The sequence below is a fragment of the Pongo abelii genome, chromosome 6 (assembly GCF_028885655.2).
Source record: "Pongo abelii isolate AG06213 chromosome 6, NHGRI_mPonAbe1-v2.0_pri, whole genome shotgun sequence".
Classification (NCBI taxonomy): Eukaryota; Metazoa; Chordata; class Mammalia; order Primates; family Hominidae; genus Pongo; species Pongo abelii.
The window spans coordinates 100,223,198-100,241,070 of NC_071991.2; the positions used below are offsets into that span (position 1 = coordinate 100,223,198).

The 17,873-nt window shown below is 37.7% G+C and overlaps 1 protein-coding gene across 1 annotated transcript in view; it reads right to left on the reverse strand.

The window, feature by feature from the left end:
* RELN (reelin) overlaps positions 1–17,873 on the reverse strand; it is a 521,559-nt gene that overhangs the window by 76,272 nt on the left and 427,414 nt on the right. Inside the window, exons 34-41 of the mRNA XM_024250358.2 lie at positions 17,230–17,503; positions 13,800–13,940; positions 13,519–13,696; positions 9,959–10,043; positions 8,971–9,153; positions 5,673–5,844; positions 5,474–5,576; positions 3,108–3,337 (exon numbers count right to left, since the gene is read on the reverse strand). Of these exons, the coding sequence (XP_024106126.2) occupies positions 3,108–3,337; positions 5,474–5,576; positions 5,673–5,844; positions 8,971–9,153; positions 9,959–10,043; positions 13,519–13,696; positions 13,800–13,940; positions 17,230–17,503 (1,366 nt within the window). The remainder of the gene's footprint in view (positions 1–3,107; positions 3,338–5,473; positions 5,577–5,672; positions 5,845–8,970; positions 9,154–9,958; positions 10,044–13,518; positions 13,697–13,799; positions 13,941–17,229; positions 17,504–17,873) is intronic.

Genomic DNA, 17,873 nt, shown 5'->3' on the forward strand with positions numbered 1-17,873 from the left:
ACTGCCACCCTCCTTGGTGAATGTCAGCATCTGTTCTCCTAAGCCAGTTGTATTCAAAAGGATCTGTTTTTTAAACATAAACTTAAAATTTCAAGCACACAACATTGCTTTCATTAAATAGGGGTTTTGGTTGACTCATTATGAAATTGCATAAAGCAAAAACAATTAGGAACTTCTAAAGACAAAAGGACTCTAAAAGCACACCAAGGTGATGTGAATAAAATTAGATGAAAGCTCATAGTTATTCTTTGAAGGTAAATGGACTATATATGTAGAGGGAACAAAATTTGACTATTTTGCACCTGAGAACATTTAATACACTTTTTGTGTGTATCTAGTGTCCAACAAATGCAAGAAAAGAGTAATTTAAACATGGATTTTTGTATATATATATGTTTTTAGCATCCAGCACTTGTGCCATTACTATGTACCATGTTGAATACCAACCAAGGGATGGTTCACTGAGTTGGAGAAAATTTAACTTTTGCCTTCCAGCCATTCATGCCTGCATGGGTTTTAAGAAGAGTGCTAATTCTTTTCCTGAAACAAGGACTAGACAACACCCTTAAGGCAAATTTTTCTCTTCACAGAAATGGTTGAAGGCAGTTTGAAAGGTGGGTTTATACCATTCTGAGAATAGGCATGCATGCCTCCTTGATACATTTACTTTCTTTTCATGGAAATAAAAATGACATGGAATACAAATAATGTGACAGTCTAGGTTCTGTACACTATTATTGGGTTTTGTAAGTGGCTTTATACCAGTGGGTGAAAATATAGATGTCTGCAATTCTCTTGTTCAGATTTCAAATTATATTGTCATGCCTTATGTGGAAGCACAGCACAGTGGACATTACCAACGCTGAGCGAGGTAGTCTCTGTGATGCTGGAGCACTCCCCTGGCGTGGGCATCTTCACTCAGTGCCTCTGACTGGCAGGTCTTGGTCATTTTGTTTCATACACCTTTAGATGGGATTATTTCCAAGTGGGAACTTGCTGAAGCAAGTCTCAGTTGGCAAAACAATCTAAAATCATAACCTACAATCTATCTTTAGGGTGGTTTTCTATTTAATTCTTAGCTGGATAATTGGAGGAAATTAGAGGTCCATTAAACAGAAAACCTAGTGCTTGTCCATAATACCATAAGGGAGTTCAGTGGACTGCTCTGTATCTAGAAGCCTGTCTTACTCCATTCAGGCTGCTATAACAAAATACCATAAATCGGGTGGCTTATAAATAACAGAAATTTATTTCTCACACTTTTGGAGGCTGGGAAGTCCCAGATAAAGGAGCCAGCACCTCAGTGTCTGGGGAGGACTCACTTTGTGGTTTATGGATGGTGCCTTCCTGCTGGGTCCTCACATGGTGGAAGAGGCAAGGCAGTCCACTGGGGTCTCTTTTATAAGGGCACTGATGCCAATCATGAGGGCTCCACTTTCATGAACTAATTGCCCCCTAAAATGCCCCATCTCCTTATTCCATTACCTTCAGGAGAATGAAATGAGACATGTGAATTTCAACAAAAATTCAGACCATAGCAGTGCCTAAGCTATCTAGGCCTTTCCCCTTGCCTGTCCTGCTCATAGGCATGGTCTTTCGACAGCTATGCTTCTCTTGGAACACTTGGCTTTCAGGCTACAGGTGATAGGTTCAGATTTGGAAATTTGGAATTAAGAGCTCTAGAAAATGAAAGCTCTGGTGTGCCAAGTGATGTTAATGTGAGCACAATAAAAACAAGGATCATAAACTTCTGTTGCTAAGTCCCCCACGCTTTCTGAGTGAAGTCCATGCAATTCCCCAGTATCTTTCCAATAAGTTCTTTCACCTTTTTGGTAAGCCTCTTTATATTTCTTGCAACATATGATCTTAAATAATACAACCATTTTGAATAAAAACTTTTTCCTGGGTTATTTTCCCCTGCCAGATTCTTCTACAGATAAGCTCCCCACAACCAATGGTAGCTTTCTGGTTGTGCTGGCTGTGTCATCAGCTCCATCTATCCCTATGATCTCCAGAGACACTCTTTGCCTCCTCCGGCTATCAGTTCTTGAGGACTTTTTGCTTAGTAATGCTTATTTTTAAAAAGATAGTTGGATTTCCTATTAGAATCATATCCTGGCATAATCGCAAGGATTAGTAAATTATATATTCAACAACCCAAAATATTAAAATCCTTAGCAATCAATTTATAAAAGTTATGCTGATGATATAATGAGGAGTGGATAGATTCATGTTCAAAGAGATGCAGACTTTAAAAAATTCACTTTCACCCTTTGGGAAAAGTACTAGGTATTAGTAGTCTTGTTTGAAGACGCAAGACTTCTAATTATGCTCCATGTCACATCAGGAATATAAATCTATTTCCATCTTGAAAGTATGATATTAGTACTTTCTTCTTTTTTGACATACTCTGAAAGAAAACATTCTTAATTCTGAGAGAAGAGACAGAAATTTGGAGGCAGACTGCTTTGTTGACTTCCTCTCTTTGTTCACTTTTATTATTAGTTTTGTTTTTTGAAATATACTTTTCATTTCATTTCTATTAGGGGTGAAGTCCTTTATCTCTAAGTCGCTTTTCAGCAGAAGAGTCAAATATATGTAACAAGAATGCTGAGAGAGGTTGGAAAAGTAGAGATGCCTGGGGGAAATGTGCTAACTTTTTTTTTTTTTTTTAATGAGACACCAGGAATATTCTGTGGGCTTCTATGCTCCCTATATACACTCTCCCTGCATGACAGACATAGGCAGGTGTTTGAAAGTCATAATATTCTAGCTGCATTTATATTGTGAGGTGGGAGTAGGCAGGAGGAACGCGTGGAAAACCTTATTTTTGTTGCGTTCTAATTGATCTAAGAGACATTCACAAGGATATGAACCCCACTACAGAGGGCAGCCCATGGTGTGCTGTTAAAATCTACCTTCGAACTAGAAATTAGTAGTTATGTCAGCTCCATGTCCTACATTTTAAATATCCACTGATCTGCTTGAGAACTGAGGAAGAAACGTCAGGTGGAAATTTCCCCATGATAAAGTGGCAAGTGAATGATGACTTCAGGAATAAACTGTCAAAGGAGAAACAAATGTGGCATCAAGCAGTGGGTCCTTACCCACAAAGGTGCAGCTTCCCGAAGTGCACGACCTCCCTCCTCCAGCCCTGCATGGTTCCCGCGTAGTAGGTGCTGCTGGGGTGGTGCTCGGTGGAGCATAAAGAGCTGACGTGGCTGCTGCTGTGGTAGCAGAGGGGCAGCAGAAGGTGCCAGGTCGCCCCGAAGTCCCTTGAAAATTCCAGTTTCACTGGATCCGCGGATGAGCTATCAGTCGAACAGCCAACGTTGATCTTGGGGATGAAGAAAAAAATGATACAAATTACCTCAGAGCAACAAGCCTTGAAATGATTCACCACTTCATTATTTTCTAGGGTCCATTTTCCTAGGAACTGTCTTGCTGAAATATTTAATACTATAAAATTATGTTTTGCCTTACTAATATTGTATATTACCTTGAAATTATAATTTTTCATAAAGAACCTCAAAGGGCCTCATGAAAAATTTATTTCCCTTCATTTTATAAAAAGCAGGAAGTGGGTAAGGCAGAGGCTGGGACAATTCCAAATTTTACCTTTGGCCCATTTTCCTAGCCAAGCCAAGCAAATCATACTGAAAAGACTGTTTCCCTAATCCTAACTGTTAGCTTCCCCCGCATCTGGGTAGGATACCTTCTATTTTCCTTCTTATGACACCTTCCAAATAATCCTAAGAGTTTTACACATGAATCTTCAATGCATATTCAATACCAAAAGAGAATACAATCATTGTCATCATTTCCCTGGCACAGGGAAAGATTTTTTTAAAATTATATATACTTAAGGTGTACCCATACTGTTTTGATATGATATAGAAAGTGAAATAATTACTACGGCCAAGTGAATTAACCTATCTATCACCTTCCATAGTCACCTTTTGTGTATGTGTGTGTGTGTGTGGTAAGAGCACCTAAAATCTATTCTCTTAACACATTTTCAGCATACATTATTATATTATTAACTATGCTCTTCATGCTGTACATTGGATCTCTAGACTTATTCCTCCCTCATAACTGCAAGCTTGTCTCCTTTCACCTACTTCTTCCCACATCTTTCTCCTTCCCACCCTGGTATCCACCAGTGTATTCTGTCTTTATGTGAAGACCTTTTTAACCATTAGGGAAACAACCACTCCATTCCTTTTTCCATGCTTTCAAGTGCATTAAAATAAATTATATAAATGCATGCAATTCTTTCTATAAAAAATTTCCCCTTTCCAATTGAGATGAACATTTTCTTACTATCATGCCATCAAAGCATAGCAACCAGTTAGTGATATATATAGTTACATATAACCATCTATAGTTATATACAATAAATATACACTATACATATTATGTGTGTGTAGGTATGTGAACTTACATAACTTTTACCTTCCGATGAGTAAACTATTGACATTTGATAAACTTTCGATTATAGGCACTTGTTTCTTCCTGAATTCTTTTTTTTTTTTTGGAGATGGAGTCTCACTGTTGCTCAGGCTGGAGTGTAGTGGCACAATCGTGGCTCACTGCAACCTCCACCTCCCATGTTCAAGCAATTCCCCTGCCTCAATCTCCTAAGTCGCTAAGATTACAGGTGGGCACCACCATGCCTGGCTAATTTTTGTATTTTTAGTGAGACGGGGTTTCACCATGTTGGTCAGGCTGGTCTTGAACTCCTGACCTCATGATCTGCCTGCCTTGGCCTCCCAAACTCCTGGGATTACAGGTGTGAGCCACCGCGTCTGGCTGATAATAGAACTCTTAAAAGGGCTAAAGATGCCATCTTTTATTAGTTATGAAAAAAATATTCTGAAAAGTTAATATTCTAAAACACTGGTATAATATACCTTTGGTTCTGCTGATTTTATCTAAGTTTTTGAAATATGTAAATATTTTTATGTTAATTATCAATTTGCTCTCTTGACAAATAAAAGTGCATAAATATTAATAAAATACACAGAGCAAATACATTTGAAATTATAAAACAGTATTATCTGTAAAATTAATAACATCATGATAAATATTATATAAATATACTAGCATGGCATAGACTATAGTTACAATGACCTAGTCCCTAAGAAATTTTAAGTTTCACATAAAAAGTGTGGAAATATAATACAAGAATAGTATGAGCCTTTTCATTTTTATAATGTTTAAAATAATTTATTTCAACTTCCCATTGTAGCAGGTGGGGAAACTACGTCATAAAGGATAATACTTCAGAAATAAACCTTAGTATGACAATTGGCTCTGTTAATAAAAGTAAATTATGATGCCAAAACCTCTTACATCCTTGCACAAAAATGGGAGGTCATAATGCATGAAATTATCTGAGATTTTCCTCCTCTTTCCTAGGTTTTGTTCAATATAAAATTTAAAGCATTTATTATAGAACAAAGTCAAGTACCTCAAATTGTATGATGGTGTTCTCATTCACATTTAGGTCACGAGTGGTAATGGAATGCTCACCAACTTCATTTGAAACAAACACCATAGCTGAATCTTCTTCACTGTTATACGGGAAAACAACCAGGAATCCATTTAGGCAAAAGTTCATCATGATATGTATACAGCAGTGGTTTTATTTTTAGATTCTTAATACTTACGGTGCCCCCTTTGAAGAATATGGACAATAAAGACCAATGTTACCACCAGGATAGAAAAACCAATTGTCTTCTCTGGGCCCAAAGTCAAATGTATCCAAGAGCATCACAGGGTTGTTTAAATTATTTCCATCGATAATGAAGTCATCAACAATCCAGATTTCTTCTTTCTTACCTAAGGCATTTTTGAATAAAGCAAGTTGTTCCAGTGATGAAAATCAAATGAACACTTTTGCTCATTTAAAGAAAACAAAGGACAAAAGCAACTCAGTAACAATAGGTTAAACATATGCCTTCTACAGGAGGACTGTTTGAGCCCAGGAGTTCAAGAGCAGCCTGAGCAACATAGTAAGGGCCTATCTCTACAAAAAATAAAAAAAATTAGCCAGGTGTGTTTGTGCATGCCTGTAATCCCAGCTACTCAGGAGGCTGAGGTGGGAGGACTCCTTGGGTCCAGGAGTTTGAGGTTTGACCATGCCACTGCGCTCCAGCCTGGGCAACAGAGCAAGACCATGTCTCAAAAGAGAACCACACAAACCACCCCCCCCCAAACCCATATACTTTCTGGGGAAAAAAAAATACATAACGTACATAACAGTATATTGTCAGTGATTAAAACTGGCCAGGCGCGGTGGCTCACACCTGTAATCCCAGCACTTTGGGAGCCCAAGGTGGGCAGATTGGCTGAGCCTGGGCAATATGGCAAAACCTCATCTCTACCAAAAAGCAAACAAATAAACAAAAAATTAGCTGGACATGGTGGTGCATGCCTGTAGTCCCAGCTACTCAGGAGGCTGAGGTGGGAGGATGGTTGAGCCTGGGAGGTGGAGGTTGCAGTGAGCCAAGATCACGCCACTGCACTCCAGCCTGGGCAACAGAGCAAGATGCTGTCTCAAAAAAAAAGAAAAAAAAAAGTGACAAAATTAAGCTTGCAACCATATTAAATTGATATAGCATGGAACTGCCTTGCTAATTTCAGAAAGCTGTGACAATGCTTTGTATATAATGTGTGTGAAAGCATGCTGTCCTTCAAATAATAGCGATGCTATGAACCCTCCCCTGGCAAGAGTGGGTTTTGAGTTGTGTTTTAGTGGTTTAGGAGAATCTTTGAGACATGCAATCTGTGAGAATGGATGGTCAGTTAGTGGACTTAGAGCCGAGGTACACTAATCAGTCTATTCAGGGAGCAATTCATGCTTTTTAGGGTCAACCCATGGCTTAGCACCATACTTCAGTCAGGCTGAAGGACTATGGCCATTAAAATAATGCCCTGATACATAATTGCATTTATTTGTTTATTTAATACAGAAGAAAAATATTCTATGATCAAGAATACTCCATGTTTTCTTAATGTTTTTCATATCTTCTATGTTGATCTGGAGATACTATGGGAATATATAGGAAACTAGGGAAATCACCCTTTATACTGCTATATGATTTGATTCAGTGATTTAGACCAGGTGTTTAAGGAATATGTTAGAGTAGATAAGAACGGCAAAAGCCAGGCTGCTTTTGTAAAGCACTGTTTGGACTGACCTTGAAACAAGGTGATAAGTCCATGCCAAGCAGGAACGTCAAGATTCCCTATGTTGCTTCTTCACTGATTTCTACTTTAGTACAATTCTTACAAAACATAAAAAAGGATCTGTAAACAGGAGCCTGTAGAACAAACCTGATGCTTTGAATGAAATCACAGGTCTCTATCTCTAATCCTATCAGTGTTCTAATTCTAGTGGCATTCTTTCTTCTTCTTGTTTAGAAAGTGGTTGGTGGAATCAATGAAAAAATAATTAGGTGAGCACTCCAAACATAGTATGAAGACAGCAATCCTTCCGTCACCCAGGCTGGAGTGCAGTGTCATGACCTCGGTTCACTCCAACCTCTGCCTCCCAAGTTCAAGTGATTCTCCTGCCTCAGACTCCTGAGTAGCTGGGATTACAGGTGTGTGCCACCATGCCCAGCTAATTTTTTTGTATTTTTGTAGAGATGGGGTTTCACCTTGTTGGCCAGGCTGGTCTCGAACTCCTGACCTCAGGTGATCCACCCGCCTCGGCCTCCCAAAGTGCTGGGATTACAGTTGTGAGCCACTGCGCCTGGCACATTCCTTTTTTGGACTTTTATTCAGTGACAAGATGTATGTATACATATATGTTTCACAATACATTAAAAATTATGTTTTAGTTTTAACATATTGTTAAGGAAATAGGTTAAATTTTAGAGATGGAAGAACCTTTGCCTTTTCCATTTTTGTGTTACCTCTGCAAAGAATCTGCTGCTTAATGTGGCATCTCCATGCTTATTTAGGTGATTATATGCATGACTTGGTAAAGTCTGGTCCTTTATAATCAGCAGTTAATAGAAATATAGGAAGCAATAAAACATTACCAATTTGTAGAATCATTTTCTGTAACCATTTGAAATGCTACTAAATTATACATTCACTTTAACTTATCACTGAAGCAAGTGTATGTGATAAGAATATTTTATCTATGGCACTATCTGCTTGATCTAAGTCCCTCTCACTTCGTCATGGCATTTTGCTATAGTATTCTATTTCACTAATGAAACGCCACACTCAGAAGAACTATGTATTCCCAAATAAATGCAACAAAAATGTCATTACAACTGATGAGTGCCTAATGATAATGCTGGATTATTTTTAAAAATCTTTAGCTCTGTAACAGAATTCAGCTATATTTACATTAACAGGAGAACCTACTAGTCAAATATGAAGAGATTATATATACGTGTGTATATATATATATATATATATATATGTTAAATATTTAAATATTTATTGAGACTTGTTGATATGGCTTGGCTCTATGTCCCCACCCAAATCTCATCTTGAATTGTACTCCCATAATTCCCATGTGTTGTGGTAGGGACCCAGGTGGGAGACAATTCACGAGAGCAGTTTCCTCCATAATGTTCTTGTGGTAGTGAATAAGTCTGATGAGATCTGATGGGTTTATCAGGGGTTTCCACTTTTGCATCTTCCTTATTTTCTCTTGCTGCTGCCATGTAAGACATGCCTTTTGCCTCCCGCCATGATTCTGAGGCCTCCCTGGCCATGTGGAACTGTAAGTCCAATTAAACCTCTTTTTCTTCCCAGTCTGGGTATGTCTTTATCAACAGCATGAAAACGGACTAATAAATTTGTCAAAAGTGAAGCATGTAAAATGTGTGTGCTGTGGACGGCTAAGCTGCTCAGTTGATAAACACTTCCTCCACACCTTAGAACAAATGTGTTAACATGCCACTGTCAGTTTTGATCACAGGAGAACACATGCATTTTTACCGTTATTATAAGGTTGCCAGAGTCTGAATCTTGTAGCATTGGTTTGGGCACTGTATGGCAAGGGAACATTGATGAAAAGTATATTCGTTGTTTGAGGAAAGTAAAATTCATCCATCAGGTGCCAAGTGATTCCTCCATTGATGGAGAATTGTAATAGAATAGAGTGAGATCTCTCTGGGGTACCTAGGAAGAAGATAACACAGGTATAAAACATACTGTGATAAAAATGGGGAAATGGTATGTTCTTAGCTGAATCTTTAGGCATCAATGCATAAGAGAACTTATGTTTACATGAAAGCTTTATAGTCCAAATGCTTCAGAAGCAACTTAAGGGGATGACAGGTTGGGCTCTCTGTATATCTCGAAATACACACCAAAGCTTGGATTTGCACACAATAATACCTCCCTTTCTCTCTCAGATATGCACAGGCATCTCTCTGTATTTAGGAAACATTACATCAAAACATTTTGATTCTACAGGCATCACGATTTTACAAAGGGTCAAACATTTAAATCTCAGGATATAAACAGAAAAACTATTTGAATATGTATTATATCTACAATCAATTTGTTCAGGAAAATTATTTAGTTAATATGAAAAGCCAGAATGACTAAGAATAGGCTTTTTTTGGATTCACATCTGTAAAAGAAAATCCACGTTTTTCATAAGTTAAACATTTTAAAATTTAAATTTCTTTTAGTTAGAAAGTAGTGGTGGAAAGACTCAGGGACATGATGATAAATTTAACTACCATAGAACTAATATGATTACAGCTATATGAAATTATCTAAAATCAGTAGTTTTCTTGCCCTTATATTAAGATAAACTTACATTAAAGAAAAACATTTGCAAACATTTATGTATACTAATTTATGTTAGCTCTTCCATACAGCAAAACTTATGGGCCTTAAATCCGTGATTTCTTTGTGGAAAAGGAATTTCACAGGGGAGAATTCTCTTGAAGGAAAATAATAAATTCATACTTACTTTTTGCTATAAATCTAAGTGAAAACTGGACATACATTGTATTTGCACAATCTAGATCTCTTGAAATAAGCATCCTTAGTCCTTCCTGAAAATAAAAACATATATGTTAAGCAACTTTTTTTCACTTGCAAAATTGTATCCCTTTGATTTTATACACCTAACTTGCATTAGCTAAGTAATAAATACATATCATGATCAAGAAACAAATTTTGCCTAGTTTAAAAGGAAAAATGGGATGATCCTTGTTTCCCCTCTCTTAATGGCTTTCATATCCTGTGCCTGACTGACACAGTTTCATTGTCTCAACTCTAAATCATACTTTTCTGTGATCTTCTAAAAAGCGGTGCAAAAATGATAGCATTACATATCTACAGGCCTTTTTTAGAAATAGCCTCCTTTGATCACAGCATGTTATGAGAGGAGTAACGAGGAAGCAGATGGAAAATGTGCCAAGTGCTCCCGCTGGAAGATGGGAACTAATAGGTAACTTTCTCAGGGTTCCAAGGAGTCTTAGGAACTTACTACTCCTTTGCTCACTCTGACAGCCCCAGGGGCTCTCATTCAGGCTGACACAACACCCCCAAGTTGGTCAAGTTAAATAAGGCATAACTAAGGCAAGTCCTGATGCTCAGGCTGTAAGCATTCATGCAGAGAAGTCAATGAACAAGGAAAGAGATCACATTAGCTTTTGTAATTTTTTTCTGCTAATTTAACTATTTCTGGTTGCCTAGGATTGACAACTCCAAAGATTCTTTTCTTCATGGGTACATAAGATTGCAGTGACAGCCAGTAAAACAGAATTTCACTATGCAAATAGCCTAAGGTCCAGACAGGTCTTTTAGTTTTTCAGCTGCAACTTCTGAATGACGTAACTCTACGGATGCATGGCTGTGTGATAATAAGTGGACATTGTCAACTGATTTCTCATCAACTAACAAATGCCAAATGTAATTTTAGCTAAAAGAGAACATTCTCCTCTTCATCATCATATATATTATAGATCACATTCCTCAATAGCTGAAAAAAATTTAAGTAGAGCAAATTCCACAATAGCAACCATATATTGAGTGCCTATACATGCTGGGTGCTAAGATAGACATTTTACTCATTTAAAGCACCTAGCACTACTGAGAGAAAAATATTATTCTCATATTGCAGATAAGGAAACTAAAACTCAGAAAGGGAAAGTAACTTTCTCAATATTACATAGTTTATAAGTGGTGATGGTAGGATTTGAACCCAGATATGTCAGATTCTAAAACATCTATCCTTTATAAGATACCAGTGTTTTGTTTATTAAACTATCTTTTGGTTTGGGGAGAAAAATATCCAGATAATGCCAAATGTAGAATTTGAGAATTATTTGATATTGTAATGAAAACACAACTGCATTTAACCCATCTCATAACTTCACAAAGCATAGATTAATACTTCAGGACAGGTTGCCATGTAAAAGCCTTATATTTCTAGTCTTTGTTTTTTCTTTTATGCCTAGTAATTCAGTGCTCTGCTTGGTCCATGATACCTAACCCATGCATCTTCTTCATTTCTTCATGTCTTAATGTCTTTACCCTCTTCCTTATACACTTGCATAAAGCCTTGGATTTTTTGTTTTGTTCAAGAGACAGAGTCTTACTCTGTTGCCCAGTGTCTATTTATAAATGTAATCATAGCTCACTAGAGACTCGAACTCCTGGCCTCAAATGATCCTCCCACCTCAGCCCCCACTGTAGCTGGGACTAGAGGTGTGCACCACTGTGCCTGGCTAAGTGTTGGATTCTTTTAGAGCTCAATGCCATGTGGAAGTTGAGGTTGAGAGGAAAGGTCCCTTCTTCAGATTGTAATGAAAAAACTTTGAGGTAGATAGTTGATAGACTAAGGTAATAAATATCCCTTGCTAACATCAAAATATAGAAATATGATTATTCTTTCCCCTTGATTATGGAATGCAAGTATAAAATTGTTCCCATGGGTCAATACAAGTCACTCATAAAGGGACCTATTTTACACTGTATTTTGTAGGAGCAATTTTATTGAAAGTGGGCATGATTTGTAATCTGAAAGTATCTTTCTCTTATATTTGCAATATTTGTTTATAGGTTAGCATTTTATATTGATATTTATATAGCAGAACTGTCAAACTTTGCTGCCACATATATTCTAGTTCACAAAGATATGTTTCTTTTCTCATCCTTTTTCAGGTTCAGTGATCCATTTGTGCTAAATGTGAGAAATTCTTTTGCAACAAACAAGCTATTTTAATAGTAGATAGTATTCCTGGAATCTATAAACATTAAAAAGAGACTATCATATCCTTTTTCACGAAAGAATGACTTTCTAGGTCAAACTGCAACCTACTGAATGGCACATGCTGAGTCCTCTCTACATCTTGCAGAGCTGATAGATAATATGTCTAACACATATAATGCTTGGCTGCTCTTGCATTTGGATGGCTAAAGGGAAAATATAAAACATTATGCATCTTTCTTGTTTAGAGGCTCAAAAGACTAGGTTAATTCTACTGCTTAAAAATTTATCAGATAAAGATCTTTCAATCATAAAAAGTTATAGGACTTCTGCTTTTTAGTCTTGTCAACTGGTTCAAATGGGTCAGATGTGAGCCAGTGGTAATTAGAACTAACGTCTTAGATAAGACAAAACAAAACAAATCCCACCACCCCCAAAACCAGGAGTTTCCACTCTGAAATGTTCTACCTCAATTTCTTCAGTCCCTCAAAACTCTCAGGGACTTGTAAATCTCTCTTGGGCACTATGCATTTCTTTCTTTCTCATCCAAAACTTGAGAAGAATTTGGATTCAAACAAGGATGATAACTGGCATCTATTAACTATAATTGAAAAAGTTCCAGGGTATCTAATTTTCTAGGTGTTAGATGTTAATCATTAGGGCTGTACAGAAACCCATGCAGGTTTTTGTCAAAGATTTCATTTGCACACCTAGGTTAGTCAATTTCCCCATGCTGAGAGAGATGGGATGTGGCATGTATTCACATATGAAGATGTGCCAGCTTAGCACAGAGATTCACACAATTGCTTAACATCTCTCTAACCAGACATCTCGGTTGAAATACAAAAAGATATTAACAATGTTTGAGAATGCTATTTTACTTGACTTAAATATTTGATTTTCTTAAAGTCACCAAACGGTTCTATTGGCAGAAAAAAAAAAGAAAAGGAAAACTAAAGACTGTTCATAAAGTCGTTTAGAAAATATTCCAAGTTAAATATTTAGTAACATAAAATCTTAGATTATGGAAATTTACATTCTAAAAACTATATACGTATAAATTTATGTAAATAATTCCAGCAGGAAGTAAGGAAGGTCTGATCACAAAAGCAGAGGAAAAATTTTATGCCCAAGTGATCATGAAAAAATGATTGCACTCAGAAGAGGAAACATGGTTTGGGCTACAAGTCAATAACTATGTATTAAATATTATGTCATTTGAAGAGATTCAGAAATGCATTTGTGTTGAGCAGTGACTGAAGAAGACAATGTTAGTAGTAATGTTGAGAAGGAGAATCTTATCTGTATCTGACCCCTTTAAACATTAGAGATGTTCCAGATTTGATGGTTTCACCATTCAGATTCCCCCTCTCTGCACCATACACTTCAGGCCAAAGGTCAGGATGTAAGTTCCCATTGAAATCATCTTTAAGAATCGAGGGCAGAGGAACAACAGGAACACAATAGGGTCCACCAAAGCCCCGGTCACACCTAAGAAAGAGAGGGAGTGGAGAAAAGACATTTGTCATGTGTTCAACGAGCCATATTTATTTTTGCATGGCAAAGAAAGAAACCACCAGTTTTATTAACTTACACACAGCGTCCAGCATCACAAATCCCTCGTCCTGAGCACATCCAAGGGCACCCTGAGGCCAGTACAACATTATCAATCGCCCAGGAATCAGCCCCCACAGTGTAGTTGGCCTGAATCCATCTGAACCGGGTCCTGGGAGAACTAACCAAAGAAAACACACCATTGGTTTGACAAGCAACCTTGAAAGCACAAGGACATTTAATTCCCTTTTCTCTTTAAAGTGCCTTCCTACAGGGTCCAGTTCTCTCTTCCTTGACACACTTTATTTTCCTACGAAGTAGTAGGAAATGCTGTTTTCTGTTGACTCATAAACAGGAGAGTAGAAAGCATGTTATTTAAATATTTCACTATCTTTTTCATGTAAGATTCTACAAACATGTGTGAAATGGAAAAGTTATTTTGAACTATCCACTTGTTTTGTTTTTGAAATACATGCAGAATTTTAGTTTTTGCTTTCAGACTCTTATTGCTATTCAGTACTGGGAGGGACTGAAGGAAAAGTTGGAGTCTTACAAAGTTCTGGCAGTGAGGTCTCTATTTTACTGTCCCGGAATGGTTTCTGAGAGTAAATGGAAGCCCTTGATACTTCTGCACTCTACTTTGGTTCTTGAGGTTCTGGCTTTCTAAAGCTGAGGTCTAGAATGATGTGACGTATTCTCATATTTTCTATTTATTTGCAATCTGTTATTTGGAGTATCTTGGGTCACAGGACTGCTTTATCCAGTAATAGATGCAGACTTACCAAACAACAGTAACAGCCCCTCACTTAGGAAAAGTTTGCATAGAAGTGTGTTTGTCTTTATGTGGAATGTGGAACACAGTCTACTTGAAGTAGAATTTCAGCAGCACCATTCTAAGTAGTATTGTTTCCCCTACACAAGTTCTCCGTGGATGTGACACAGCTGTCAGCATGGTGGCTTTAACATGGAAACCTAATCACAGCACCACTGTTTAACACCCTTCAGTGGTTCCCCAACACATGCACTGTCAAGACCAAACTACTCAGGATGACATATATGGCTCCTCCATTGTCTGTCCTCTTTCCTGACTCCAGACCTCCTACTTCTTACCTCGCAATTATATTCCGGCAACACTGAACCCTTGAATTTCCCCATCCACTCATGCTTTTTCTGGCTTCCTGGATTTTGTTTTGGCTTACGCCAGCACAAATGCCCTCTCGCTCCCCTCTTCTCCTGGAGAAGCCCTACTCAGAGTCAGCTGAGACATCAAGTCCTTCAGAAAGCTCCCTCCAGTTCTCCCCAAATGAGTTAGGTAGTATCCTCCTGTGTTTCAATAATATCTCCGAGTACTTCCTCTGGTATCATCTTATAGCATAAATAGCTGCTTAGAGGTTTGTTATCTAAATACAGTGATGTGCTGCGTAATGACGTTTCTGTCGATGATGGACTGCATTTATGACAATGGTCTCATAAGATTATAATGGAGCTGAAAAAAAATTCCTATTGCTAATTGACACCTTGATGATTCCGACCTTGTGTATGCCAAGGCTAATCATGTGTGTTTTTGTGTCTAAGTTTTTAAGAAAGAAGTTTTAAAAGTTAAGGTTCTCAAAATATTAAAAGCTTACAGAATAAAGATAGAAAGAAAACATTTTTGTACAGCTGTACAATGTGCTTATGTTTTAAGCTAAGTGTTATCACAAGAGTCCAAAAGTTTTTTTAAAAAAGTTTATAAAATGGAAAAGTTATAGTAAGGTGAATTTATTATTGAAGAAAGAAAAATGTTCTTTTTTTTAAATTTAGTGGAGCCTAAGTGCACAGTGTTTATGAAGTCTATAGTAGTGTACAGTAATATTCTAGGCCTTCACATTCACTCACCACTCACTCACCCACTCACCCAGAGCAACTTCCAGTCCTGTAAGCTCTGTTTATGGGAAGTGCCCTATACAAGTGTACCATTTTTAAATCTTTTATACCATATTTTTATTGTACCTTTCCTATGTTTAGATATGTTTAGATATACAAATACTTGGAATTATGTTACAATTGCTTACAGTATTTAGTATAGCAATATGCTGTACAGCTTTGTAGCTGAGGAGCAATACGCTATATCATACAGCATAGGTGTGTAATGGGCTAAACCATGAAGGTTTATGTAAGTTCACTCTATGATGTTCACACAACAACGGAATTGCCTAACAATGCATTTCTCAGATGTATCACCATCGTTAAGTGATGCATGACTTTAACACATTTGGATCCTGGCATCAGCTTATTCATTTAGTACCAAAGTGCTTAAAACACACTAGATATTCAATAAGTGTTTGTTGAATTAAAAAAAATGAATAAATGAGCACTATTTAAAGCTTTAGCAGTCATAGGAAACTATTTTAGGCTAAATACTAAAATGTTTTGGCTTCCTGAATCTTCCCTTGCCACTTGGTTGTACATGTCTGGATCAGGTTTGATCCAGGAAAACAGAAACCACTATAAACACTTAACACAGAAAGAAATTAGTGCAAGGAACTGGATGTATAGCAAGTGGCAGAGCAGAGAAGCCAGTAGAAGCAGTGAGGAAACCAGAGTTTAGCAAAGTCAGGAAGCCACTTACTCTTGAGTCTGAGACTGGAGGGACACAGGGAGGAAGTGTTGTTGCTGGTGCCCAGGGACCAGGGTCACCTGGAGGGCCACCCAGGGGAGCTAGAGCCACAGAAGTTGGCCAAGATGCACTTGAGGCAGAAAGAAGGGGGAAGAACACCCTGATTTATCCCTTACTTCTCCCCTCCATTCTCTTGCCAGTGTCTGCAGCAGATGTAGGAGGCTGGGAAATGCAACCTGCCATTCAGAACAGAGCACAAGAAGGGAGAGGCAAGTATCTCGGGGGAGCAGTTCCAGAAGGTACAGCCTCTAACTGGTCACCACAGTACCCGTTAGTTCCTAGAAACATCCTCCAATGATCCAAATGCCTACACCACCAAAGTGGGAGCCTGCTGTAAGTCAGTACAACTCTTGAACGTGATCTGAAATGCCAGGGAGGGGAAGACAGATGCAAACCAATATGAGCATTCCAAAGGAACCAACCTTCTGTTTATATTGTGGTATTGAGATGAAAAAAGCCTAAGAGTACTCTCCAATATGTGGTAATTTCACATACTGCTTTGTGTGAATAAGTATCAGTCTGGTTTATGGGCAAAGACTTATTTTTACAACAGTTTAAAAATGGAATCTGGTGGGCAGCCTTTATGTTGGCAAAGAACAGAAAAGTTCAGCCTCGTAAAACTTTTGGTGCTCTCTAGCCACATTTAAAACGTGCAACCCAAAGCACCTTGTACTTTTTTTTTTTCTTCCTGGCACTTCCATGCATAATTATCATGAAAGAATAATAGAATCCCCAGGCCGAATCACAATTATTTTCATATTAAGTGACAGGCACCCAAAGTTCTGACATGTAGCCAAATGACAATTCTCACATGGTGGAGAGTGGAAGGTAGACAGTGATCCGCTTCCAATTCTGGAATCTTTCCGAGGTGTAAATTGAACTTTCCGTGTAGTGCAGACAGCCAATGGTTGGAGGAACACATTCTTCAGTGACAAGATGCCAGTCCTTGCCATTGTTCAGAGAATACTGGAGCTGTACACTGTGGGAGTTGCTGAAGGGCTTGCTACAGCCCATGCTCATTTCAAACTGCAAAAAGGTAGATGCTGACACATGAAAATCCCAGGTCTCAGCATAACGAGGTTTTCCTGAAAAAAAAAAAAAAAAAAAAAAAGTGTAATGGTAGCATACATGTGTGCCATTTTCTTATTTGGTGTTTATGCTTATAATAAACATTTTCAATAGCAAACAAAAATCATGGCCTATCTTTAGTGCCCCATATGTGCTTTGACTTTTCTTCTTATATTTTCTGTTTTTATTTGGTTACCATAGATTTGGAAATATAGAAGGCTGCTAATTTGAAAAGCATTACCACCTTGGAAAGGGCTAACATAGTATCTTTAAAATACTGATACATTATAGTTGTACATATTTTGGGGGTTACATGTGATATTTTGATACATTTATACAATATGTAATGATCAAATCAGGGTGATCGGGATATCTATCACTTCAAAC